This window comes from Ochotona curzoniae, unplaced genomic scaffold, assembly GCF_017591425.1.
Source record: "Ochotona curzoniae isolate NIBS_2020 unplaced genomic scaffold, NIBS_Ocur_1.0 contig_2754, whole genome shotgun sequence".
In the NCBI taxonomy this organism is placed as follows: domain Eukaryota; kingdom Metazoa; phylum Chordata; class Mammalia; order Lagomorpha; family Ochotonidae; genus Ochotona; species Ochotona curzoniae.
Window position 1 is genome coordinate 14733620 of NW_024465582.1, and position 27103 is coordinate 14760722.

Consider the following 27103-nt stretch of genomic DNA (forward strand, 5'->3'; position numbering starts at 1 on the left):
CCGGAACCTTTGACAGGGCCCGTGCGTTGGCTACGGTGGCCGCAAAGAGCCAAGATTATACGGCCAGTCAGCAGGACGCACGCACAGGGCTGAGTGTACTACGGGTCACCCTCGTAGGACGCCCCCTACTCATTGGTCACTCCCTGATTTCCTGGAAGGACTGTCACCTAGGCCGCTTTTCTATTGGTTTATCTGGCGGAGGACCCGCCTTCCGCCGTTACCGATTGGCTGCCGGTTTCCCGGCGGCTAGGGGCGGGGCGTCGGCGCCTTGAGATTGCATCAGCTGACGCGCCGCGGGGACACGCGGTGGGAGGCGCGGCGTTCCTGCTGGTGCTGTCCGGCTTTCCATTTCAAAGCTTCGCTTTCGACTTTGTCTTCACGGGCCCATGTTGGAGGAAGCGGCCAGCAGCCCTTCAGGGAGGATGGGAGGCGAGGAGAAGTCGGTGAGCCGGTTTGCTGTGGGGTCCCAGGGCCGGGCCGGGGCTGTTCGGGGCAGGAGGTGGGAAGCGGCGGTGGCCACGAGACAGGACCTAGAGGGACTTAGAGCTCCCGCACGAGCCGGGGGCCGCCTTGGACGAGAGCTGCCCGTTCCCAGAGCAGGGTGGTACATTTCCGGGCCCCGTGTTTCGACCTTCATAGCTCAGAACTGCACACCGAATTAGAATCTCCGAACCGGGCCTCCCTGACCTGTGTTTTTGGTTCATTTTTTTCTTTTTCAATTTACTAAACCTAAAATGCTGCAGGGGAGTGGAGGTTAGGGTTAAAGCTCCCCGATTGAAGGAAGAGAAAGACCGAGCCCTCCAGGTCGGCTCCTACCTGCCCAGGTGTGGGTGGTTTACAAACCCTCCTGCATGATGGAAGCCAGTTGAGCACAGCTGGCCGGTCGCTGAGAGGGGACACCTGGGTGCCTTAACGATCGTGCAGGCGGCTAGCTTCACCTTTGGGCGTCAGCCTTTTCCCACTCTACTTTGATGCTGCCACGTAAGGCTTGTTTGCCTTTTAGGGATCATTAAATACGTAGTTGCTCCACCTGGCCACTGAGCTGGGCGAGGCAGGTGGACAGATGAATAGGACTGCGTGTCTGAGGTTACTGCTGGCAAGAAGGACGTTTGTGGCAGAGATGTCAGCAGGATCTCGGGAACAGCCAAGGCTGTTTATGTTCTTCACACGTGAAGGACTTGGAGCAGGCAGGTGTTCCACTTGGGTTGCATTGTCAGAGTGCCCCTGGTGCTGGAGGACTGGGTCCCTGGGTCCCTGGGGGAGAGGTGCGGCCACCCGCAGAGGATGGGGGTGAGACAGAATCAGACCCCCACCTGATTCTGTGACAGCACAAGTTACTGCAAAGGCACATTTTTACCCTACTCTCAAACAAAATTTGGAAAAATGCCACATAGTGTTCTTTAGGAATACGTATTATTTCTGAGCCCAGCGCAATAGCCCAGTGGCTAAATTATTTCTAACCTACATACATTTTATGTAATATGCTAAGTGCTGGGCTATGTGTAGACTTTCCATTTACATAGTTTTTCCACTTAAAAGTGGCATTTTCACTATTCTGTAATCCATTTGCTTTTTTCATCTTTCAAAAATTGTGCAAAGTGAGCCTGGTGCAATGGCTCAGTGACTAAATCCTTACTTTGCAAATACCAGGATCCCATAAGGATGCTGGTTTTATCCCAGCTGCTCCTGTTCTCAGCAAGGCACTATTTATTTGAAAGAGATAAAGTAATCTCCATCTGCTGGTTAGGAAGCCAACCCTAGGTGCCTGAAACACCTGGGACTGGGCCATGCCTTAGCCAGGAGCTCTAGTCCGTGTCCCCCACGTGGTGCACATGGGTACAGGGCTGGAACAGTTGGCAGGGCAGGGTGTGATCTGCACACTCCCACACAGTATGTGGGACTCCCAGGGGGCATCTTGAGACTCAACTTTCCGAAGACCCTTTATCTGAACAATCTTATCGTAGCTAACATTGGTTGAGTGCTGGTTATAGTTCCGGGCCCACGTGAGGGCTTTGAACGCTGTGCCTGATTCAGTTCCTGCAGTAGCCGGATCCCTGGGTTCTGTTTCTACCTCCGGTATGGAGATGAGAAAGCAGGCATAGCAGCACGAACCCATTCACATTCAGCCTTCTGTATCCAGTACTCCCAGCCCCTACTTCCCTCTCTCCAGTCGTCTGCCAGGTAATGCGTCAAGGAGACATACTCCATCAAATTATCTTTGGGCCCAGCACAGTAGCCTAGCGGCTGAAGTCCTCACTTTGCATTCGCCAGGATCCCATATGGCCGCCAGTTCTAATCCCAGTTGCCCCACTTCCCATCCAGCTCCCTACTTGTGGCCTGGGAAAGCAGTTGAGGACGGCTCAAAGCCAAAAGAGGCTCCTGGCTTCAGATCAGCTCAGTTCTGGCCATTGTGGCCGCTTGGGGAGTGAATCATCAGACGGAAGATCTTCCTCTCTGACTCTCCTCTGTGTATCTCTAACTTACAATGAAAGTATTGTTTAAGAGGAGCAGGAAGGACAGAGATCTTTCCTCTGCTAGTTAATGCCCCCAGATGGCCCCAACAGCTAGAACCTGGCTGCTGCTCAGCCAGGAGCACCATCTAGGTCTCCCTGGCGGGTGGCAGAGGTTCAGCTGTGAACGCATGGGCCATTCTCTGCTGCTTTCCTAGGTACGTTAGTAGGGAGCTGGATCACAAATGGAGCAGCTGGGACTTGAAGCAGTGTCCATTGTAGACTGCTGGTATTACAAGTGATGGCTGTACCACTGGACCAACCCATTAAATTATAATTAAAAGAAAAGAAAGTATTTGTTTCAAAGGCAGAATGACAGAGGTATCTTCTGTCTGCTGGTTTACCTCCTGATGGCCACAGCAGCAAGGACTAGTCCAGCCAAAGCTGGAAGCCAAAGACTTAATTCGGATCTTTGTTCACTGCTCCAATCCCAAAATGCCCTCAGCAGGCAGAGCTAGGTCAGGCTGAGGCCAAGAGCATCTCCTGGGTCTCCCATAAGCGGTCACTGTCAAAGGTGGCTGCTCAGTCTGCTCTGACAACACTGGCAAACCTAGAACAGTTACTAGAGAAAGAAACTTTTGAGGGCAAGTGGTGCAGCAAACTAATCCTCCACCTGGTGGCAGCAGCAGGCTCTTGTCCCAGCTACTCTACTTTGGGCTGATTCCCTGCGTGTGGCAGCAGCAGGTTCTTGTTCCAGCTACTCCGCTTTCAGGCTGATTCCCAGTGTGTGGCCTGTGAAAGCAGCAGGGGGGACCAACAGCTTTAGGACCATGAATCCATGTAAGAAACCCAGAAGATTCTGGCTTTCCAAGCAACCCAGCTGCAGCCATTGTAGCCATCTGGAGAATGAACCAGCAGATGCAAGAGCACTCCATCTGTCTCTTTCTCTGTAACTGCCTTTCAAATAAAAACAAGTAAGCCTTAGAAAGATTAAATGGAACTTGAGGAATTAAATATGGTCATTACCTCTGCATTCTTTAGGACTTATCTATATTGTAAGTTGTTAACTTGGCCAGTATTGAAATTTGCCATTCTTTCTAAATTAGACTTTTTTTAGAGCATGTGGCACTGGCACACAGATTTTTTTTTCTTTTTTCTTAATTAGAAAGTCAGATCATACAATGAGGAGGAGAGACAGAGACAGATCTTCTGCCCGCTGATTCGCTCCCCAAGTGGCCGCAACGGATGGAGCTGAGCTGATCCGGAGCCAAGAGCTCCTTCCAGGTCCACTATGTGCATACAGGGTCCCAAAGATTTGGGCTGTCCTCTACTGCTTTCCCAGGTCACGGGTAGAGAGCTGGTTGGAAGGGGCCAGCCAGGATTAGGATCAGCACCCATTTGGGATCCTGGTGTGTTCAAAGCCGGGGGTGGGGGAGGGGAAAGGGGTATGACTTTAGCAGCTAGGCTACCATGCTGGAGCCCTGGATTTCCATTTTTAAAAAGGCAAGCTGAAGTAACATCCTCAGATTGACTGGGGTGTCGCGGAGGAAGGGCAGTGAGATTAAACTACTAAACCATTCCTTGTCCTTTCTGATTTAGGAAGGTGCTGGTGAAGAGAAGCGAAAGGAAGGAGGCAAGAAGAAGAACAAAGATGGAGCAGGCGACGGCGGGCGAGCAGAGGTAAGACAAGTCCTCCAGCACACCCTGCTGGCCAAGGCCGGCTCGTGCCGGGAACCTGCCTCAGGTTTACACTGAAGGAATCTTCTGGCTCCTGTGGGATAGCACTAAGTAGGAAAATCAAGGATAAGGTACTCTACAAGTGAACGCAGACTCTTGGTTAATCACCAAGGTGATCTGATGGTGGGGTTTCAGAGAGAAGTCATGGGCTGTGGTGATTTGCTCAAGAGGATGCTAGCTGTTGGATCTAGTTTTTTTTTTTTTCTTTTTTTTAAATTATAAACTTTATTTAAAGGAAGAGGAAATAAAAGACACACTCGGATTAGTTTCAGGTATAGAGTGGGTGGGAAGGGGAAAGGTAGGGAAGAGATGGTTCCCCTTTGATCTTGTGTCTATAGGAGAGCGCGAGCAAGCACCGCTCCCTGTTGCCTGGCTTCTTGTGTGCCAGGAAAGGGGAGTAGTTATGTGATAACACCCCTAAACCCCATGAGGAGAGGGTTACATCCTGGGGAAGGGGTCATTGGAATGACTGGTGGCCAATTCATAAGTAAGGGGAAGTGTGGCTTCCAAGTCATGACTCTAAGCTAGCTACCCACCTATCCTATTTCATTCCACCCTCAGAGATTTCTGACCCTTTCTCTTAAGGGTTGGCTGTAGATTTATCTCTTGTAGCTACTTCCTGCTGATTAGGTGCATGTCTGGGGTTTGAAAATGTCTTCCTATCTCTCATCTAATAGCACCAACTCATGAGCTGGAAAATTTCCAGCTGGTGCCAATGGCTGTGTCCTCTGCATTGTCATGGCCACCCAGCAGTCCCATGCCATTTTTGCCTTTTGAAGCAGCATCTGAGGCTCTCGACTGGCACACAGAAGTCGGCACATGGGGAGGCCCAACATGTGCTGTGGACTCTGATGCCAGGACACCCACCTCCAGGCTGTAGTTCCTGAGATGGGTGATGCTGTCACTTCTGAGACCAGCTGTACATGACAGCCCAGGTTTCTTGGCCCCTGGCCTGAGGCCTCTGACTTAGTGCAGTGGTACAGGACAGGTGCTGTCTCTGTGGGCTGTGTGGGACCCATGAGGTCCCTGGCTTGCCACTCTGAGGCCTGCAGGAAGTATGCCACAGGTGCAGCCTACCTTGGATGCTGTTAGGTCTCTAACCTGCCAGAGCCCCACCCTGGGGCACCTGGTCTTCCCACTGTACAGAAGGTGCTTTAGTTTCCAGGACTGAGGCTGAAAGGAACTGGTGTGACCAAAGCCGGCCCATGTGTAAGCTGGCTCCTGAGGGTTTTGCTTTCACCAGCAGTTCAGCTTGTCTTTCTACATTATTGTTGAGGTTGAATTACTGTGAACTGCACGTTACTCACGTTTTAGTCATTCCATCTGTTCTATTGGAGACTTTTGAAAACTACCAGAGGGAAGCAGCTCAAAGGAACAGATACCTTAGAAGTAGCACAGCGGACCAGTTTTCCAGGCATTTGTATAAATGCTGCAGTTGCTCCATTTATTTTGCTTCCATTTACTTACAAGTAAGGGTGCTCAGGTTGAATGTCGCTTTTCCAAAACGCATTGCCAGAATGGGAGTTTTTCAGGTTTTACCTGTGCAATGATGTTGCTGGTTGAGCATCCCTAATACAAAACCCAACACCTGAGATGCTCTGAAAAGGAAGCATTTGGAGCAAGATGTTCGAGCATTTCAGATTTTGGATTTAGTGATGTTCAACATGTAGGTGGTCGGTAACATGGCTTAGAGCTCCACCTATCCATTTCATCTGTTGTACTGTCACTGTAAGGGAAATTCTCATTGAAATTATAAATTTGCAAATAACTAAGTGTGTGTTCTCTACTTATTTTGTATGTTTTCCGTAAATCAGCTGCATTCTATCACAGCTTGAAACAGGACACAAAGGGTGCAATTAGAGGAGTCTGAGTAGAGCATTTTGAGTGGGACAGGTACAGGCTTAGAATATTCTGTGGATGTGAACTGCAGAATGCAGAGGGTCCTGTGAGTGAGTGGGTGGGGCCTGAGGCTTCCCAGTGGGAGGGCTGGAGACTGTGCCTGGGCACAGAGGTCCAGGCTGTGGTCATGGGGTGGGAGAGGCTGGGCTTTCAGCCCGTTAAAATAAACTTCTTGGAACAATCAAGTTGCTTACTTGAAGGAGCCCATAGCCTTGATGGGATTGTTTGATGAAAAATCTCCCAGGGAAGAAGTAGAAGACTGAAGAAGGGAGGGTGTGAACAAGATAGTTGGGCTTTTCCATTTCAAAAGATGAAAACAGGAACATATGCTTTTAATGAGAAGGAACTTTTATGTAATGGCAAAAATAAAAATGCTCCTTCATGTAAGAAACTTGAATGTTCCAAGAAATTGTATTTTAACAGCTTGGAATGTATGACTATATCATTTTTAGTGGTGTGGGACTTTTATTTGTTTTTGGCTGTGGTGTTTAGGGAAATGTCCTTAAACTCCAAGGCGGACCAGGTGGATGACCATGGTCACCAGAAACTGGAATCCACACTGCTTCCATTTTCTGTTACCTCGACGTCATTTTCTAACAGATGAGAGAAGTCTATACTCCCTTCAATGAAACATCTTACATTGATGTATGTTATTACATTTGAAGGCAAATTTACAAGCCAGTGCCTCGGGAATGCCAGCCCTGCAGGCAGAGACTTAGCTTGCTACATCATGGTGCCAGCCCCTGATGTGCCTTAAATGCAGACTTTTTGATAGGATTATCAAATGGGGTAAATGCTTAGCACGTACATTTAAGTAAGCTTCCTGATTTCTGGATGTCAGCCCTTCTCATTGGGATGCGGTGGAACTTTTTTGTGCTTTTTATTTGCATATTTCTGATAGCTAGAAAACTTGAGCATTTTTTCATCTGTCGGCCATTTGAATTTTATCCTTTGAATAATGCCTGTTCATGTCCTGTGCATATCTCTTAACTGGATTATTTTGCTGTTAAGTTTCTGAAATTCTTTATAAATGCTGAATATTGATCATCTCTCAGTTACGTTATTTGCAAATGTTTTCTCTCTGCTAGCTGCTGCTGCATTTCATTGATGGTTTCTTTGCAGTGCAGAAGTGTCTTAGCTTGATGTGAACCGTTTGTTTTTTGTCTTCATTGCCTGTGCTCTTTGGTTCATTTGTCAAAAATTGGTTGGCTGTAGATGTGTGCGTTCATTTCTGAGAGTTCTGTTTTGTTCCATTGAACTGCCTGTCTGTTTTTGTGTCAGTACCATGCTGTTTTGGTTACAACTGGAAGTCTAGTATTTGAAATCTTAGCTTTGTTCTTGTTGATGATTGCTGTAGCTATCTTGTATGAATTTTGGCATTATTGTTTTCTAGGCTTAAGAAGAATGTTATAGGTGTTTTGATTCAGATCTCATTGAATAATAACTCAGAAATATGAACAGTTTGATGATATTGTATCAATCCACAGACATGGAAAGTTTTTCCATGTTTTGTTTTTATCTATTTCTTTAATGCTTTGTAATTTTCGTCATAGAGAGCCAAAATATTCTCAGTTAAATATATTCCCAGATATTTAAATCCTTTCATTGTTATTATGTTCTTTCTCAGCTGTGGAACTTTTTTGTTTACAAAGGCCATTGATGTTTGTGGTTTAATTTTGTATTCTGCAACCTGGCCAGGTTCAGTAGTCTTGGTTTGAGTGGAGATACTCATTCATGCCTTCGGCAAGGAGGGATAACTTGACTTCCTCCTTTCCAGGTTGTGTCCCTTCGATTTCTTTTTCCTGCTTGGTGGCTCTGGCAAGCTCTTCTAGAACTACTTTGAATGGCAGTGGTTAGGGGGCATCCCTAGTTCCAAATATTTGAGAAAATGCCTCTAACATCTCCTGATTCGGTATGGTGCTGGAATGGGTTTTTCATATATTCCTTGATTGTGCTGTGGAATGTTGCTTCTATGTGCAGTTTACCTGAGGTTTGTATCATGAAGGAATTTTTTATGTTATCAAATGCTTTCTCTGCATCTATTGAAATAATCGTGTTTTTATTTTTGTTACTGTAGTAGATCATACTTATTTTCATGTGTTGAACCGTCCGTGCGTACCAGGGATAAATCCCACTTTTAAGTGAATAATCTGTGTGATGCTTGCATTTGATTGGCTGGCTTTTTACTGAAGATTTTTTTTTTTACATTTGTATTCTTAAGGGTCTGTAGTTCTCTTACTTTGTGTTATCTTTTTCTGGTTTTGGAACTCATCGAAGGAGTTTGGGAGGATTCTTTCTCTTTCAGTTGTTTTGAATAAATTGTTTGTTAGAATTCAGCAGTGAAGCCATCTGGTCCTGGATTTCTCTTCATTGAGAAGATCTTCAATACTGATTCAGTACCTAGCCTCGTTATTGGTTTATTTAGGCTTTCTGAATCTTCACGACTCCATTTAGGTGGATTGTCCAGGAATCTACCCATTTCCTTTTAGATTTTCCATTTTATTGGCATATAGCTGTTTGTAGTAATTCCTGATGATTCTTTGTTCCATTTGTTATTACATTTCCATTTTCGGTACTATTTTTGCCGTATACCCTAAGTTTTGTTAGATTATTTTGTCATTTTCATTTTCGGGAATTTTTTATTTCCATTTGATTTCTTGTGTGGCTCACTGTGCATTCAGTAGCATATTGTTCAGGCTCTATTTGATTGTGTGTTTTCTGGAATTTTATTGAGTTGCAGGTTTCTGGCTTCATTCCCTGGTTCTCCAAAAAGATACATTGTGCAATTTTAATTCTTGAGAATTTGCTGAGGCTGGCTTTATGGCCTATCATGTGGTCATCCTGGAGAAGGTTCCATGAGCTGATGAAAAAGTATATTCTGCATCTGTAGGATGAAATGTTCTGTTGTAGATATTAATTAGGACCATTTGAGCTATTGTACAGATTAGTTTTGTTTGTTGATTTTCTTCTCATTGATCTGTTGATTAACAATAGTGGAATGTTGAAGTCTCATAGGAATGGAATCTGTGTCTCCCTGTAGATTCATTATAGATCAGTAGCATATTGTTCAGGTTCCATTTGATGGTCACTAAGAGAGGGAAGGAACCAAAGCTAGCTAGGACGGATAAGGCTGTGTCCAGACTTAAGAGTCTTTCCATTGTGAGAACCACCCAGGGCTCTTGGGTGCTGTTCCGAGGAGACTCTGAAGTCTGTGGATGGTTTTGAGCCTGTGCAGGTTCCTGGGCTGCTTCAGTCCCACGTGGGAGATCCAAGTGGAAATGGCTGACCCCTTGACCTTCAAGGGCAGTCAGTTTCTAATGACCTCCTAGGTAGCTGCGACTTTGCCCTGGATGTCCTTTCTGATGTTCCTTGGCGAAGTGTCCATGCTTCCGCAGTGAAAAGCACTTGGGAGGCTTCCAGGGGTCTCACTGGAACCAGGAGCACACACCTCTTATCCTGCTCTGCCATGGGATCCCCTCCTGGTCTCTGAGGTAAAGACAATGGTGACCCCTGTAACAGGGTATCAGGGTATTTTCAGGTCCCATTGTAAGTTTCTACAGCTCTTTCCTCATGTCCAGGGCAGTTAAGAATCTGTCATCTACATGTCACCTGTTCTCTACACAGGATCTAGCGGAACATACTCAGTCATTCCTCAAGCATTTTAAGAAGCTGGGGGATTTCTCTGTGGCCCTAATCTCAGAGATTTATTTAGATCAAAAGATTTAGCATAGCAGTTCTCACTCATGAATAGTTTCCTCTATAAGCCAATTAAAGCTTGCCACATAAACATGTACATGCCTACCAGGTAGCACACATTGTAAAACAAAACAGCTTTTTGAAAAATCTTTTTTCTTTAATTTATCTTATAATCCTACTTAGTTGATTAGGGTACAAAGGGTCAAGGGCTACAGGAAGGTGGGTAAGACCATTGTTTCCACACTAATATCATCATTTTTTCCCTTTGTATCTGGGGTCAAGGGAAAAACAAAGGGAAAAGCCCCACCCAGCATCCCTCCCATCCCAGGTCTCCAATGTGGGGCATGCTCCGAGGGTCCTGCTCAAGCAGTTTTGATAGTTCAACAGTTCTGAATTGCTGCCAATCTCACCATTCCAAGCACAATGAAATCTATTCAGAATCCACTGGCTGACATAGTCTCTTCATGGTTGGGGTTCTGAGATCAGCAGTTCAGTTGGAGGGATCTCCAAAGAAACTTCATCTGAGGTGATCCCAGACCTAATTCTTGTATGTCCTTGCCAGTGCAGGGTCCAGCACAGTGTGTCACCCCAATCAGCTTATGCACATGCTGGTCATTGCAGTTGCTGGGTCTGTTCTGTTTTTGAAAAATTTCTTAAGTGTTTTAAAGTTACCAGTTATTTAGAATCACATCTTGCTCTTAATAACCCGAGTTAAACATGCTTTGAGTTGGAACATGTAGCTTATTGCTTAACTTTAGCTCTGTCAGCAGTGGATACACTAGGTCTGTTGGAACCTAGAAGATGAAGCATGCATTTTTAGAATTAAAACAAATTATAAACATCTATTTACGCAGCACACTGTGGGACCACCTGTAGGACTGTATACACACTTGTACTGTTTAGGCCTCTAGGCCTTGTTCATTAGGATAACATGACCAACAATGCAATAAGATCATTAGACTGGTGATGTCTTGATATTTGTACCAGTAGCAGTCTGTTACATTAACATTTCGTTATTATAAAGTTTATACCACATATCCTTTAAGAATTTGCTGTCTTCCTGTAAGACAAAATCTCAGTGCTTTTTGCAAATAAGTACATAAATAATTCCCAACTTGATACAACTTCATAATTAGAAGACATCTTGACCAATAAACATAAGCACCAGTATGCATCTGCCACTTTGAAACCTTTAGAAATGAAAACCTTTGTGACCATGTAAACATTCTCTTACTTTAATAGAACGTACAGGCTCGCATGCAGAATTTGCTCATTTTTGTAGCACAGCTCTAGGTATACAGTGATGTTAGGGCAACAAATTTTGGCATAATTTTATCAGAGGTCCCAACAAGTTGATCAAAAAGTACATTTAACTGCGTGTGGAAATAAACACTGTAGGTCAGATCTGATCAGTTTAGAACAGCTAACTTTCAAGACCAAACTATTAGATTCACCACTCACCAAAATGTTAAGATTCGGGCCCGGCGCGGTGGCGCAAGTGGTTAAAGGTCCTCGCCTAGCACGCCCGGGATCCCATATGGGCGCCGGTTCTAATCCCGGCAGCCCCGCTTCCCTTCCAGCTCCCTGCCTGTGGCCTGGGAAAGCAGTCCAGGACGGCCCAAAGCTTTGGGAACCTGCACCCTGTGGGAGACCTGGAAGAGGCTCCTGGCTTCGGATCGGCATAGTATCGGCCCGTTGCGCTCACTTGGGGAGTGAATCATCGGACGGAAGATCTTCCTCTCTGTCTCTCCTCTCTGTATATCCGCCTTTCCAATGAAAAAAAAATAATAAAAATAAATCTTTAAAAAAAATTTTAAAAAAATGTTAGATTCGCTGACCACCAAGGAAAGAATAACTCGGCCGAATATAAAGAATTGAGATGGCCTTTATTTCAGGGAACCACGGTCACGGGCTTCCCTTCCCCACGCAGCAGAGAGGGCAGCTGTGAAGGAAAGGGCTGCAGAGGAAGAAGAGCGCGCAGGAGATGGGGAAAGGGCCCTTTTAAGCTCCTTGACACGGAAGCCAAAACGGGGTCGCCTTGGCCCTTATTTGGTGGGGGATATGGGTTTGTGCCCCTCATTGGTGCAATGGTGGTTTCACAGCCTGAGGGGCCCCCACCAGAATTCCACAGTCCATTCAGGGTCTGGTTGGAGGCAAACTCCGCCCAGTTACCACAGTAGCTATCACAAACAACAAAAACAGCAGAAAGCGTTGCATGACACTGAGCTCATCACTGAAGCCCTTTGCAGTAACACAGAAAAGCCTGGAATCAGCACTTGAACTCATCATTGGGGTGTAACAGATACACCATGGAACAAAAACACATAGAATCACATGCTCCTAGTCTGGAGGCAGAGGGAACTGCAGCAAAGGGAAAAAAATTCTCAGCCTAGCAAAGGTTGATGAATTTAAGCCTCGCCCTAGTGGGGGGAGTCTGGGGGTCTCAGTTGTGAACTGGCAGTATTCAGATATCAATGACCAAAGAGAGACGAAGTGGACCTCTGACTCCTGCTGGATACCTAACAATGCCTGTGCGGATGCAGTCGGGAGACTGGCTGAAAGATAGAACAGGGAAGTGCCAAGGTGAAGTTGGGTGCTCCACCTGGAGGGGGAGCCAGCACAGCAGTATAATTATGCCAAGTGGGCCCATCTAGGTTAATTCTCTCCATTCTAAAGCTCAAAGCTGGCTGTCCTTCTGTGATGACCCAGTGGTTTAAGGTTGCCCCCCAATTCCTATGTCATGCTAGTTCTGAGACTCCTGACTCACCAGAATAGCACGTGCCAGGAGTGCTGAAATGAGGATAAAAACAGAAGCGTCCCTCAGTTTCTGTCTCCCCTGAGTTTAAGACATCTCCCAAGACTCCTGTAGCTAGCCCGGGGAGGAAGCTGAGGGTGAGGTCAGCACACTTAATTCACGGTCGGTTGCTCCACCTTCCATGCCTATTGGGATGTCTCAGAACAGCATGTGCCCAGGAGTGAAAAATATTGTTTGCTACGCCATGCTAGACCTAGGCCTCTGCCTGATCCAAAATGTTCTGAAATTTGTGTTAACCTCAAGTCAACAAGCCTGCTCCACAGTGGTTCTGTTTCTATAAGCCTACAGGGTGATACTCTTAGCTGGAGCTGGAGAAGTATGTGTATTGACCCTGGCTTTCTGCTTACATTAGTGACTGTACCCTAGAGAAAGGATTGAGGGGCATAGTAAACTAACCTTTGCTCATCAAAGAAAACCCAAGAAGTGGGCCCGGCGCGATAGCGTAGTGGTTAAGGTCCTCACCTTGCATGCACCGGTTCTAATCCCGGTGGCTCCACTTCCCCTCCAGCTCCCTGCTTGTGGCCTGGGAAAGCAGTCCAGGACAACCTTGGAACCCTGCACCCATGTGGGATACCTGGAAGAGCTCCTTGCTCCTGGCTTCAGATTGGCGCAGCACCGGCCTTTGTGGTCACTTGGGGAGTGAACCATTGGACGGAAGATCCCCTCTCTGTTGCTCCTCCTCTCTGTATATCTGACTTTCTGATAAAAATAAATAAATCTTAAAAAAAAAAAAAAAAGAACCCTATGCAAAAAAAGAGGCAGTAAGATCTTTACTGGAGGACCTGTCTTTGATGTGGAGCTCATCTATGGTGGGGCGAGAGAAACGGTGCCTGCCTTGTGAAGGGATTAAAGTCATAACACATCCTTCCATTAGTCTATCTCCATCACTTAGATCTGTGGAGGGCCTAGAAAGAAACTCCGTCTGCATTTTTCCTTTTCCCCATCACAGACCAGTTGATATTTAGCAAATACCAGTAAGAAGACCCCGACACCTGAATGCATAGTCATTGAGGAGATTCAGTTAGGTGCTTCTAAAAGCAGTTTCTCACTACAGGAAAAGTAGTGGAGGGCTTCTCAGTGCCTGGGGCTGCTCGGGAATTGAGGCAGCAGCGCCGGGCTTGTGGCCTTGCTGTGGATGCACCCAGAGTAATACTGCCTTTCAAATAAGTAAGTCCTTAAAGACAGCGTTCTTTAAAGATTTATTTATATTGGAAAGTCAGATATACAGAGAGAAGAGACAGAGGGGAAGATCTGTCCAATGATTCACCCCCCAAGTGAGCGCAACGGCCAGTGCTTGCTGATCTGGAGCCAGGAGCCAGGAACCTCCTCCAGGTCTCCCGCGGGGGTGCAAAGTCCCAAGGCTTTGGGCCGTCCTGGACTGCTTTCCCAGGCCACAAGCAGGGAGCTGGAGGGGAAGTGGAGCTGTCGGGGCTAGAGCTGGCACCCATATGGGATCCCGGCACATTCAGGGCAAGGACTTCAGCCACTAGGCCACCGTGCCGGGCCCAACATAAAAGCATTTGATGCAAATATTGTTTGAAAACTGATAACATTTGTCAATTTAGGCTGGTAGCGCAGGGATATTTTATTTTTTTAAGTAAGAATTTAAAGACGTGGATATTTGGTTCTGTATTGTTAGAGTAAGGCAGTCTGCAGCCTTCACTGAACTGTCATGATAGTTTTTGTGTAGTGTCTATTTTTTGCCCTTTCCTAAAATCAAAGACAAGTATTTTCTCTTAATGTATTTTCTCATTTTTTGTCTTGCAGTTGAATCCTTGGCCTGAATATATTAACACACGTCTTGAGATGTATAATAAACTAAAAGCAGAACACGATTCCATCCTGGCAGAAAAGGCAGAGAAAGACAGCAAGCCAATTAAAGTCACTTTGCCTGATGGCAAACAGGTCGATGCAGAATCCTGGAAGACTACACCCTACCAAATCGCGTGCGGAATTAGGTATGAGCCGTGCTTCCTTGACCTCCTGTGAATGTCTCATTGTTCTCTTGCCAAGCTTTTTCACACCAAAATGATATGCAAGCTGACAAGATCCAAAGTTAATTTTTGGAAGTATCTGCATATGAAAATATTTAAGTTCTTTTCTCATTAATAGCACAGGATCAAATCAAGTAGGTTCTCTCACCAGTTTGTATATAAATGTCTTAAGTTTTTAAATGAAATGTGAAAGTAGATAATTTCTACATGAGAAAAGAAGAAACTGATATGACATGAAAAAAGCACTGTATTAATCCAGAGGCTGCTTAGTTTTAAAACTCGGTTGGACTGGGAGGGAGCTATTTCAAGATTGAGAAACAGATGGCATATTTTTGTAATTGGTTGTGATTAGATTAATGGTTGGACCAGTTTATTGGGAGATTTAAGTTGGAAAATACTAAGTTGATACATCAGCATTGACCCTAAACTATGGTCGTAGCGTATTCTGTATGTTTTGAAAACAAAAAATGGTTTTGATGTCTTGAAAAAAAAATTTTTTAAAGCAAGTGTATGTAACACAAGCATGTATGACTATGGCCTTTTATAGAAAATGGTTGCTAATTTTTGTCTTAATCACTGTAGTATAGAGTATATGAATACATATATTTTTTGTATGGGCCAGGGCTTATGGGATAGTGAGTGCCATTTGGAGTTCGTTGGGTACTGTTTGCAAGGTGGTAGTGTTTGAGTTATTTTAGAAGTGTTTCTGCGTACAAATGCTCTGAATCCAAAAGTAGTAAACTTTGTCGTGACGAGCTGGTTTCCGGGTAAGGTAAGAGGAGGGAATGTAGAGATCTTTAAATGCCGCTTCAACCCCTCAGGTTAGATCTTCCATGGTCACACTAGGGGATCAGAGCCCTTTCATCGTCAAGGTTCAGGCTCCTGTAGGTCCCAGGACATCTTTCTCTCTAGTCTGCAGTGTTTTCCATAGTAAAGAATACGCTGTTGTTTATCAGGTGACCAGTTGGAAAGCAGCTTTGCCGGTGTTGCAGAATTACACATGGAATTGCTTGAAGCATTCATGGGCTTTAAGCTGATCTGCAGTCAGGGCTTTTTATTAAGGCATTATTGCAAATGTTAGAATAATTTTTTCTTGTTCTATCTAAAATCTGAGTATTGAATAATGATCTATTTAAGGTTCCCATGTTTGGTGATGAATAGGAAAAGGAAAAAGATGACATACTCATTTTGTTTCAGAGGCTTTTCTTTGACGTTTTGTTACAGATATTACCGATTGCTGAATCCCTTCTCTGACAGGCTAACACGATCCAGCAGGCCTATGTGTTAGCTGTATTTTCAAAGTAACTTGTTTAAACTGTCTTAAGTGGCCATTTTGGATCAGAAGATGAAAGTCATTTTCTCCTAAAATACAGAGAATGTCAGTTACCTTTGGTCAGTTCTTTAATCTCCTGAAAGTTTTTATATGAAAATGAACAAACATTTTTCTGCCAGATTCTTATTAGGATCTGTGAAATGCTTATTATATTTTTATTCATTTTATTGATTCCATGTCTCAGGAAGGAAGACAACACTGGAATAATTTCTATAATAAGGAAGTCTTCAGGAATATTGAAAATGGAATATAAGTTTTTGTTTACACTTGGTTGTAAACTTTTACACAGAGCTAGAAGGCAGGAGCCTGCCCTTTGTCGTGGGTGTGTGCTGTCCTGTCGGTAGACAGGCCTCCCGACCCAGGCTGAATGGTGTGCTGCAGCTCCAGTGTATCTCACTCTAAGTGTTTTTCTCTTTGGAGTCTTTTTTCTCTTTGATCTCAGAGAGATGTAAATGTATCTGTATAAAATACATATGTAGGTACTCATAGTTATTATTTTAATATTCCCATGTTAAATGCTGTACTCTAAGGGATTATTTTAAGCATTCCTCTGTTTCTGTGTGTATTTTTTAAGTCAGGGCCTGGCTGACAATACTGTTATTGCTAAAGTGAATAAAGTTGTTTGGGACCTAGACCGCCCCTTGGAAGAAGATTGTACCTTGGAGCTTCTCAAGTTTGAGGATGAAGAAGCTCAGGCCGTAAGTGTTCACTGGGGAGAAAGGAGAGTAGACAGTGGTGCTGGCACACTGGTACAGAAGCCCACATTCAGCGTTAACCAAGCCCAGAATGCCCATCAGCTGTTGGCTACTTTTCTCCCAGTAACACTTGCCTAGACACAAGGCAACCTATGCAGTTGCCTTTAGCTGGGTAAGTGTTCATTGAATGGCAACTCATGTGGGCAGTCTTCCCAGCTCAGCACTGCTATCATGATTGTCATATTTCAAATCATTTTATTCTACATTTAGGAAATATTATAAAAAGGTTTGCCTGAAAAAAGAGGTGAATACTGGGGAAATGGCCTGGGAATTTTAATTTTTTTTAAAAAAAGATTGTTTTAATAAAAATTGCTTTCAAGATGCTTACATCTAACAAATAAATTTGAACATTGCATAGAAGCATTCCTCTTGTTAAAATATTTCTGTAGATTTACTCATCTTACGTACAAATCTGCTCTGCCTTTGATGACCAGATTTTCTGTATTCATAAAATATGTATGCACATACTTTATAAGGAGAAATAAGGAATTCTCATTGTTAAGTCTAAAGCATTGCTTTGAGTATATTTTGATTCATCCTAATGATTACCTTAAAACCAAATGTTGCTGTTTGCTTTTAATGTCAGTGTGTTTGTCCTTGTGTTTTATTATTGTGAGGCTAGATTGCACTGCCTTAGTTATTTTGGGCCAATAAAGTAAAAATACATAAAACCATATGATATCCTCTGCCAACCAAATGAGAGGATGGTGTCTGGGCCTTGGGGTGTGAAGGCCCTGAACCCAAGGATCCTGGGCCATTGCCCTCAGTGACAGACACATTGTGATAATTGAGTTCAGGGGAAAACACCCACTCTGTTACCAGATAATTTCTAAGGTACCAATGCAACTTAATAACTAGAAACCTTTTAAATTAAGTAAAATTACATTGTAACTTACAGATTTTTAAGTTGAGATGTCTGTGTATTTTATTTATAATAAATTACTGTTACTTTCAAATGACCATGTTATCTCACAATCACCCCTACTTCCTTACATTTTCAGGTATATTGGCACTCAAGTGCTCACATCATGGGGGAGGCCATGGAAAGAGTCTATGGTGGATGTTTATGCTATGGGCCACCCATAGAGAATGGGTTCTATTATGACATGTACCTGGAAGAAGGGTAAGTTACAGCCCTGGATAAAGAAAGTGTGCGTGACTGTGAATCCATGAGTATACATTATTAAAGAAAAAATAAATTGTCCAGAGGCAGGATACAGAGGTCATTGTTTTCTACTTCCTGACTGTTCCTGTTCTCAAAACTGAAGTGTCACAGTTGACTTGAATAATAGAGGCTTTTGTGAGATCTCTGTTATAGATTGAGGAAGTTAAGTCCCCCAAGATATAGTGAGAAATAAAATTAGTTCTTCCTTATGGTTATAGTGGGGAGAAGGAGACCCAAGTGGAAAGGACTCTTTGGCGACCAGAGGAGAAACTACCTAGAGCATAAAATAGGGAAAAAATTATCTGATGCAAGGGTTTCGATTTTATGTTTTCAACCCTGCAAACATTCTAAACCATTTCGGTAAGCCAGCGAGTGTTCCGGGTGGGATTGGAAGAGATTGTGCTTTCTTGTGCTTCAGGGGTGTGTCCAGCAATGATTTTGCTTCCTTGGAGACTCTATGTAAGAAAATCATTAAAGAAAAGCAAGCCTTTGAAAGATTGGAAGTTAAGAAAGAAACTTTATTGGAAATGTTTAAGGTAAATTTAACCATACACACAGCATCAACTTTTTAATTCCTTTATTTTGCTCTTTTGTGGCCTCAACTTTTATGTCAGTCATGAGTTGTTCCATTGGGGTTTGTGGTATGAAATCGAAGTCTATTTTCTTGTTGAAAAAAATGTAGGGGTGTTTTGAAAAACATGAAATATTGTTATATTTATACAACATTACACAATTTGAGTTACATTTTAGCAATAGAATTAAAAATTGAACTGTTTTACAACATTTATTTGCTTATTCTGCCCTTTTTCAGTACAACAAGTTCAAGTGCCGGATATTGAATGAAAAAGTGACTACTCCAACTACCACAGTGTATAGGTGAGAGTAGCAGATGTCATTAAATGCGGTTTCTTGTATGTCACTTCATAAATTAATTATCTTTTTTTTTTAAATTTCATCTTTAGGTGTGGTCCCTTGATAGATCTCTGCCGGGGTCCTCATGTCAGACACACTGGGAAAATTAAGACTTTAAAAATACACAAGGTAAGTGATGTGGCTCTGAAGACTGTGTGTTTGCCTGGTATAGACAGGTGTGTTCAGAGTCAGAGTTGCTCTCCCACCGTTTGCTTCCTAGCTATTCAAGAACTGTTCTTTTCCTCCTGTTATCTCCTAACCGCGAGTTTCGGGTACTGAAATTCTCCCGAGGGGTAACTGACTCATCCTGGATCTGCTGAAGGAGCACCCGTGGGCACAGGTGCAGGAAATTCACCACTTCATGGAGTCATAGCTTCTCTCTCTCTAGAACTGAGATTCCTTGTGGGAAGGTGTGCATTGGTCCTTTACAAGCATGCAAGCTGTCCTTTGTCAACTAGAAACGGGTTCCTGCTGTTTGCTGCTGCATCTGCAGCACCTAACAGTAACAATGTGTTGAAAAATGTACCTTCAGGGGACTTTGTCATTGGACAAGTACCAGAGTGCTCTCACTACGAAATCAGTAGGTAATCAGATCTTACAGGACCATGTTTTCTGTTTGTTTGCTGTAAGAGTGATTGTATCTCTGATTCTCAAATCAGAGAAGGCAAATCAAAGATGACGGCAATATCCAGGGCTGGTCCAAAGGTGGGAGCCTTCCACATGGTGGCAGGAGCTTGGGCCATCTGCTACTGCTATCCTAGGGCATCAACAGGGAGTGGGATCAGAGTGGAACAGCCGGGACATGAACCGGACACCAATGCGTAATGCTGTTGTCACAGGTGGTTGCTTTAACTTTCTGTGCCATAACACCAGCCCATGGCCATGGTCTGACATGTGGTCCATGGACTGAGCAGCACTGTGCAAGGGACAGTTCATAGAGCTCCTAGGTGACTGTTAGGAAGCCTTTTAAGTCATAAGACATTTCAGGATGTTTTTGTTTACTCATTTTGCGAGAGATGCCCTTACAAGCAGAGCAGTGTTCACAGCCTCATGCGCTAAGTGAATAAAGGAAGACCTTTGCTACTCCAACCAGGCATCAAGGCAGCAGGAGACGGCTACTCTGCATACTTACGTACCATTTTTCTTGTTCAAAAGATTAATGGATTTGACTTTAAGGTAACTTCAAAAAAGAAAATTCAATTTTTTAAAGATTAATTCTTTATTTGAAAGGCAGAGTTCCAGTGACAGAAAGCTCCATCTTCCATCTGCTGGGTCGCTCCCTGGCTGGCTGCAACATGCAGAGCTAGGCCAGTCAGGAGCGTCTTCTGGGGCTCCCAAGCACGTGGGCCAGCCAGGACTCGAACCAGCGTCCACAGGAAGTGCCATCAGCACATATGTGCTACACTGGCGCTGACCTCTGGTATCCAGCTCCTAAAATGAATGAGATTGGCAGATTTGGTGGTTATTTCATGGTTAATTCTTGTTTTCAGAATTCCTCCACGTACTGGGAAGGCAGAGCTGACATGGAGACTCTGCAGAGAATTTACGGCATTTCATTCCCAGATCCTAAGATGCTGAAAGAGTGGGAAAAGTTTCAGGAGGAAGCTAAAAATCGAGATCACAGAAAAATTGGGAGGGTATGTAAAAGATGGCTTTCAGCAGCTGTATATTTTAACTGTTTTCTTAGTTTTTGAGATGTGAGACACTGTAGTTTTCAACTGACTGCGGGTTACTCCTTGTGATATTCTGGAGTGTACGTCATACTCCGCAAAAGTACACTCTGAGTGCAGTTTTCTGTAAAAGAGGTAGAGCTGTTGATTAAAGCTGAGAGAACCACGATTGGGAAACCAAAACATCTGGCCCCCAGATGGCCACAACAGCAAGGGCTGAGGCAGGCCAGGAGCTTCTTCCCAGTCTCCCACATGGGTACAGGGGCCCAAGTACTTGGACTGTCCTCTGCTGCTTTCCCAGCCACACATATGGGATGCCAGTATTGAAGTCACCAGCTTACCTGCTTTGGCACATGCATGTTAATTTTCTGATGAAATCATTCTTTCCTAAGATAGGGCCCATCTTGTACTGATGGCCCTTGACTGTTAGGTGGTGAAATCTGAGCAGAAGGCAGCCTCTCCTGCCGTGTCTCACTCCCAGAAATCAGCTGCAGCGGTGAGGCCGCTGGCAATGCTGGGGGCCTGTGCTGCAGGGGGCAGGAGCAGGGAGGAAGGCCGTCTCCCAGAACCTCAGGTGACTTGCCTGCACATCCCCATCAGTGCTTTACTTACCAGTGACTTTTTCCCATTCTTTCTGCCCTGCTTGTTAGGACACAAGCGGGGCAGGAGAGGAGTGGTGGCATAAGAGAAGGAAAGAAAATTGAGGTGTGGAGCTTTAAGGGATTAAAAAGAAAGAACTTGGTGTTTGATGAATTAAAACTATAGGAGCTCTCACTGTGGACAGCTGAACGGCCTGTGTATGTGTGTCACTGTTTGGTTAACCTAACTGCACTGAGGGATGAGCACTCCAGAAACGGGCTTGTGCTAAGTTAAGTTGTATGTCAAATACTGATGTTGCTTCTTCCTTTCAGGATGGCATGTTGTGACTACTAAATTAAATTCTCTGAAGTTTGTGTTGATTTTATGTACATATTAGAGTAATTTTAAGCATTTCCTTTACAGGACCAAGAACTGTATTTCTTCCATGAACTAAGCCCCGGAAGTTGCTTTTTCCTGCCAAAGGGAGCTTATATTTATAATACACTTATGGAGTTCATCAGGGTAAACCATCTTCATTATTTTCTTGAAATTGGGATATAAGATTAAAAATATGTATTTCAAGGAGAAATGCATTAAAGAATAAAAGTTAACATCGAGGGTGTCCTGTCAATGTCAGTATGCTTGCCTGTACAGGGAGGGGCTGGTGAGCTTCCGGGGTCCTGTAGCCTTGTGGATTTTATGTAGAGGATCTCTGGCCATTGGTGTACATTTCCCAGTGTTTACTCTGATTTTATAAAGTTTCATACTTTGTATGCTTACCTATAAAAGTTCACTTTTAGAGTCTCTTAAGCATTCTGCTTTCCAAGAAAATACTGTAAGTAGATTCTTATCTACACTACATATTTACCCTATTTCTCTTTCATGAAGGAAGGCATTGTTTTTTGTTACATTTGATACATACAAATCCAGCTTACTTATTTTCATTTGTCATGTTATTTCATTAATTAACTAGAACTTACGTCAGTGCTCAATAATTTTTCCATATCCCTAAACATGTTGCAGTAGCATTATTTGCATAAAGTTCCTTATACACACACGCACAGGAGTTTGCAGGGATTTCTGGATTATAGATTGTGCATCTGAAGTATCAAGAGGAGGCACCAAATCAGTTTGTAAATTTAGTTGCCTATGTAAGTATTCTGTTCTCTTAACAGAGTGAATATAGGAAAAGAGGATTTCAGGAGGTAGTCACCCCGAACATCTACAACAGCCGGCTGTGGATGACCTCGGGCCACTGGCAACACTACAGCGACAACATGTTCTCCTTTGAGGTGGAGAAGGAGCTGTTCGCTCTCAAACCCATGAACTGCCCAGGACACTGGTTGGTATTTAGCAGCTTTGAGGAGCTAAAGATTTTCACGTGCTGCGGTTAGTCTTAGCTTACTTTGCCTCCCTCAAAAGAATGCTTGATATTTATTTGAAAGACATTACAAAGGAAGAGATGGATTTCCCATCTGCTGGCTCACTTCCCAGATGCTCTCCAGATGATGAGTGGCTCTGAGTGCTGAGGCCGTCTTCTGTTGCTTTCCTAGGCACATTAGCAGGGAGCTGATTGTGGAGTGAAGCAGCCAGGACTCGGTGGCTTCCACTGCCATCTCTTACCTCCTTTCCCCCACCAATAATTTATTAAAAACAAAGTATATAATCAGAAAAGCATATAATTAGATGCTGTACTAGAGAAGCAGTTATACTCACTTTTGTCTTTCAGCCTTATGTTTGACCATCGGCCTAGATCCTGGCGGGAATTGCCCCTACGGCTTGCCGATTTTGGGGTCCTACATAGGAATGAGCTTTCGGGGGCGCTCACAGGACTTACCCGGGTACGAAGATTCCAGCAGGATGACGCACACATATTCTGTGCCATGGAGCAGGTATGAGACCCTGTAGGATAAAATACTTAGAGAAATGAAAATACTTTAAAAGCCAAGGGAACAAAATTAAAAGTACTTTTCTTTTGTGCTTTTCAATTTAAAGATTGAAGATGAAATGAAAGGTTGTTTGGACTTTCTACGAACAGTATATGAAGTGTTTGGATTTTCTTTTAAACTGAACCTTTCTACTCGGCCAGAAAAATTTCTTGGAGATATTGAAGTATGGAATCAGGCTGAAAAAGTAAGTGGTGTCTTTTGTTTTTTTTTTCCCCCAGTGTGATAGATAAGAGGTTTTCTTACAGAAGTCAATTTCAGATATTAAGACTAAAAGCAAAAGAAATTAGCAACAGTACCTTAAGTGCGAGGAAGATATTTTGAATGTCATTTATCAAGCTATAAGTTGATTTTAGAATTTATTTCCACTGGAAAGGCAGAGTTACAGAGAGGAGAGACAGATCTTCCACCTGCTGGTTCACTCCGCAAGTGGATGCAGTGGTCAGAGCTGAGCCATAGTGAAACCTGTCTTCAGGTCTCCCAGGCCACAAGCAGAGAGCTGGATGGGAAATGGAACAGCCAGGACATAAACCGGCTCCCAGATGGGATCCTGGGTGTGCAAGGCGAGGAATTAGCCACTGGGCTTTCACTGTGTCCAGTTTTAAAAGTTCCAGAAACAGCTTCCATTTGGATTTCCCATGGAAGTGGCAGGGGCATGATTACCAAGGTCATCTGCTGCTGGGTCTGAAAGGAGGCAGCAGTGCCGTGTGGGATGCTGGAGTGGCAAGTGGTGGTTTACGCTCTATTCCTCAACAGCAGCCTCTCATTTATGAGGCTGTAAATTCTAAAAGGGGTTTACACAAGAGTAAGTTTAGTGATCCATGAAAATGAGTTTGGTTCAGAGGAAGTGAAGTTGCAAATAAAGCATAATGACTTAGCTTTGATTATCTTTTAGCAACTTGAAAACAGTCTGAATGAATTTGGTGAGAAATGGGAGTTAAACCCTGGAGATGGAGCTTTTTATGGTCCAAAGGTCAGTACCAAAATAACCTGAATTCTAAGAAAAGGAAAAAAAAATCATCCCTAACCTGACTGTTGTTTGATTTTAATTCAACATCTATGGTAACCTCGTCTTGATGTTGCAGATTGACATACAGATTAAAGATGCAATTGGGCGGTATCACCAGTGTGCCACCATCCAGCTGGATTTTCAGCTGCCCATCAGGTTTAATCTTACCTTTGTAAGGTGAGTGTCCGGTCAGAATTTTCTTAGGACTGTCGGAAAAATGCCCGTGGCCGACAGTCTGTTCTTTTTCTTTCAGTCACGATGGTGATGACAAGAAGAGGCCAGTGATCATTCACCGTGCTGTCTTGGGCTCTGTGGAAAGAATGATTGCCATCCTCACGGAAAACTATGGGGGCAAATGGTAATTCGTTATTTTCTTGATTCTTATCGGACACATGTACATAATTGTATCGGCCAGTTTAGTTGTGAAATACAAAGTGATTCTGAAAGGTCGCTCCTGGTGAGTCAGGTGCTCTGAAAAGGAATGACACGCTAAACCACAACTTGCACTCTCTCCAATTATGAATTATGATTCAGTAAAAAGCATGTGTTATCTTGACTACTTTTTATGTAGTTCAGTTTTGGAGAGTTCCAGCTTTCCTGTTGTTGACCAAGTAATTTAGTAGGCCTTTGGCTTGCCTTATTCAGCCTTGCTGATCACAGTGAGCAAGTATTTTGGCATCTTTTAGAAGCTGCTGGTGAGGGGGCGGGTGGAGTTTGCTTTTATTTGACTGAAAAACTTAAGATTGATGGGTGTTTTGTGACTGTTAATGTCACACTCAACAACTACCTTTAAGCAGTTCTCTCGGCACAAATGAAGCTAGAAGCATGGGGGTTTGCCACACCTATTGGTAGAACCTACCCACTTATTTACAGATGAATTCTGCAAGAATGAATCTTAAACTAATGGCACAGTATTTACTGCAATGTGAATGAGTGATAAACAGCTCCTAAACAGTTAAAGAAGGATAATTAGAAAATTTGGAAACCAAAAAAAAAATTCTTGTTAGTGCATTGTCCAGATCTATATTGAATATTCCTTTTTTTTTTTTAAGGCCTTTCTGGCTGTCTCCTCGCCAGGTGATGGTAGTTCCAGTGGGGCCAACATGTGATGACTATGCCCAAAAGGTAATCCCTCAATGCCTTTAATACCTAAGTGCCATACGTTGTGAGTGAAAAGCAGCTATTTTCTGGCTGGATAAATATGAGCACTTCAGTGCATTTTGTCTGGATACTTGATTAGAAGACATACTCGGATAGCAACTTTAACCATTAAGTGTACAGGTGTAGGTATCAAGAACTAGAATGTAAATTCGAGTGTAAAATGTGGCTTAAACTGCTCTTTGACCAAGAATAATTCTGCTTGGTTTTTCAATCAGGATTTTAGTTATTCAAAACATGGTTCAGGCTGGCATCATGGAGGGTGAATCTGTTACTCCTAAAACTAGCAAATATAGAAACAGCCATTCATACTTTACACTTGAAAGTACAATGCTGAGTATAGCTGTGCTGAAGAATTTTAATAATGTAGGAGTAGTATTAATCTTTTGGAAATTGTCTATTAAAAAAGCCTAAAGTCAGTGATCTGTGAACTAAAATTATCAGTATAGCTTTAACTTGTCAACATAGAGAAAGGTTACTGAACATTGTTTAAGGAAATTACTGATGTAAATATTTGAAACACATGTCCCAAGTTTATGGAAAAACTTTTCCATAGAAATAGGAGAAATCTTTGGATTTCTCATTCAACCAAATAAAGCCAGTTTTACTTATGATAATTGATAATTACTACTTATTTATTCTATCTTAAGGTTAAAGGATTAATTAATGCCTAAGAGAATCTGAGGTCCATGCAGAATGATAAACCTTTGTCATATTAATGGTATTCAGTTACTAGGCGAGTAGAAAAATTTTAAGGCATCAGTGTTGCTAACAAGTAAAGCTTAATGAAATTATCTCAGAAGTGGGAGTGGAAAAAGGAAGTGAATATCATCATGTTCTTAGAAATTAATCTATTTAAGTCAAAGATCAAACCAGGAGTCCCTGTAGAAATGTAATTTTAAAGCTGCTGTTCACTGCCTATTGCCCCACCAAAAGTGCCAGGTCTTGCTACGTTGCCATAGGTCTGTGTATATTAAATGGACAATAGTTTCAGTATTTTCCTTCTAAAGAAAAGCAAACACTAGATTAAAATTTCTGCTAACTTCGCATTTGTAAATTTTAGCTTTTGCAAATAAGGGAGGACACATAGTCTTTGCATTTCTGAGTCTAGCTTATTTTTTCCTGTTTAAATAGGTGCGGCAGCAGTTCCATGATGCCAAGTTCATGGCGGACATTGACCTGGATGCTGGCTGCACACTGAATAAGAAGATCAGGAACGCACAGTTAGCCCAATATAACTTCATCCTGGGTAAGATAAGTTACACCTTAGAGAAACACTGAAAGCTTGAACCCGGATGAATTGGGGTTTGTTTAGTTCCTTTCAGTCCTGATACCTAACATACTTTTAATTGATAAATAGCAAACTTTTGGTATATTGAAAAACGAGTTCTAAAGGTAAGTGTTTACTAAGTTGATTGGACAATGTGACATTTTTTAAAGTAGATTTTTAGGTCATTTTTAACATGCTGGGAACTAAGGGTTGCGTCATTTTTGTCCATATGGTCAACAGGAATCCTTCAGTTATCCTTAGACAAGTCTAACTCAGCTCTCTGTCTTCTGTTTTAGTTGTTGGTGAAAAAGAGAAAGCCAGCGGCACAGTTAATATCCGCACCAGGGATAACAAGGTCCATGGGGAACGCACTATTTCTGAAACAGTTGAGCGACTGCAGCAGCTGAAGCAGTCCCGCAGCAAGCAGGCAGAGGAAGAATTCTAAGGATGCCATTCATCCAGAACGGCCTGGCAGAGGAGCGCGATCTCTGTTCACCGAGTCAACTTTGTCTGCTGAACCTGGAAAAATTTAGGCAGACTCTGCCTAAGTCACTGCAGCATCAAACTCTCGACCCAGCCAGGTTTTACACAAGATGTAGATTCACAACTTATCAAAATGATTTTATTTGGTAAATACCTGAGCACTAGAAATGGTGTGATGAAGAATCCTGATGTAAGTTTAGCTGAAAAATAAATCAAGTTCAATTTTAAAAAG

General features: G+C 43.3%; 1 protein-coding gene and 1 long non-coding RNA gene across 3 annotated transcripts; one reads left to right on the forward strand and one right to left on the reverse strand.

The window, feature by feature from the left end:
- Positions 1-284: 284 nt before the first annotated feature.
- Positions 285-27103, forward strand: TARS1 (threonyl-tRNA synthetase 1). 2 transcript variants are annotated; one of them, XM_040977448.1, is made up of 19 exons: positions 285-447; positions 4054-4130; positions 14365-14555; positions 16499-16622; positions 17681-17802; positions 18263-18380; positions 18656-18720; positions 18807-18885; positions 20247-20393; positions 21429-21527; positions 22181-22347; positions 22735-22897; positions 23001-23138; positions 23847-23924; positions 24037-24137; positions 24214-24318; positions 25013-25085; positions 26253-26367; positions 26685-27103. In XM_040977448.1, exons 1-19 carry the CDS (start codon positions 387-389, stop codon positions 26831-26833), a joined length of 2172 nt encoding a protein of 723 aa, XP_040833382.1. In that variant the 5' UTR covers positions 285-386; the 3' UTR covers positions 26834-27103. The 2 variants fall into 2 exon arrangements, with proteins under 2 accessions (XP_040833382.1, XP_040833383.1); XM_040977449.1 differs by having other exon boundaries at positions 285-443; positions 4050-4130.
- LOC121154467 lies at positions 20097-24256 on the reverse strand. The gene is made up of 3 exons (XR_005883526.1): positions 24129-24256; positions 22843-22907; positions 20097-20187 (listed from the first exon to the last, which is right to left on the reverse strand). It is a non-coding gene; the product is annotated as an uncharacterized LOC121154467 (long non-coding RNA).

Coding starts and splice junctions, on each gene's coding strand:
- TARS1 (XM_040977448.1), top strand. CDS start 387: ATGTTGGAGGAAGCGGCCAGCAGCCCTTCAGGGAGGATGGGAGGCGAG. Junction 21,528..22,180: donor CACTTATGGAGTTCATCAGG/GTAAACCATCTT, acceptor TTCTCTTAACAG/AGTGAATATAGGAAAAGAGG. Junction 23,139..23,846: donor TATGGAATCAGGCTGAAAAA/GTAAGTGGTGTC, acceptor ATTATCTTTTAG/CAACTTGAAAACAGTCTGAA.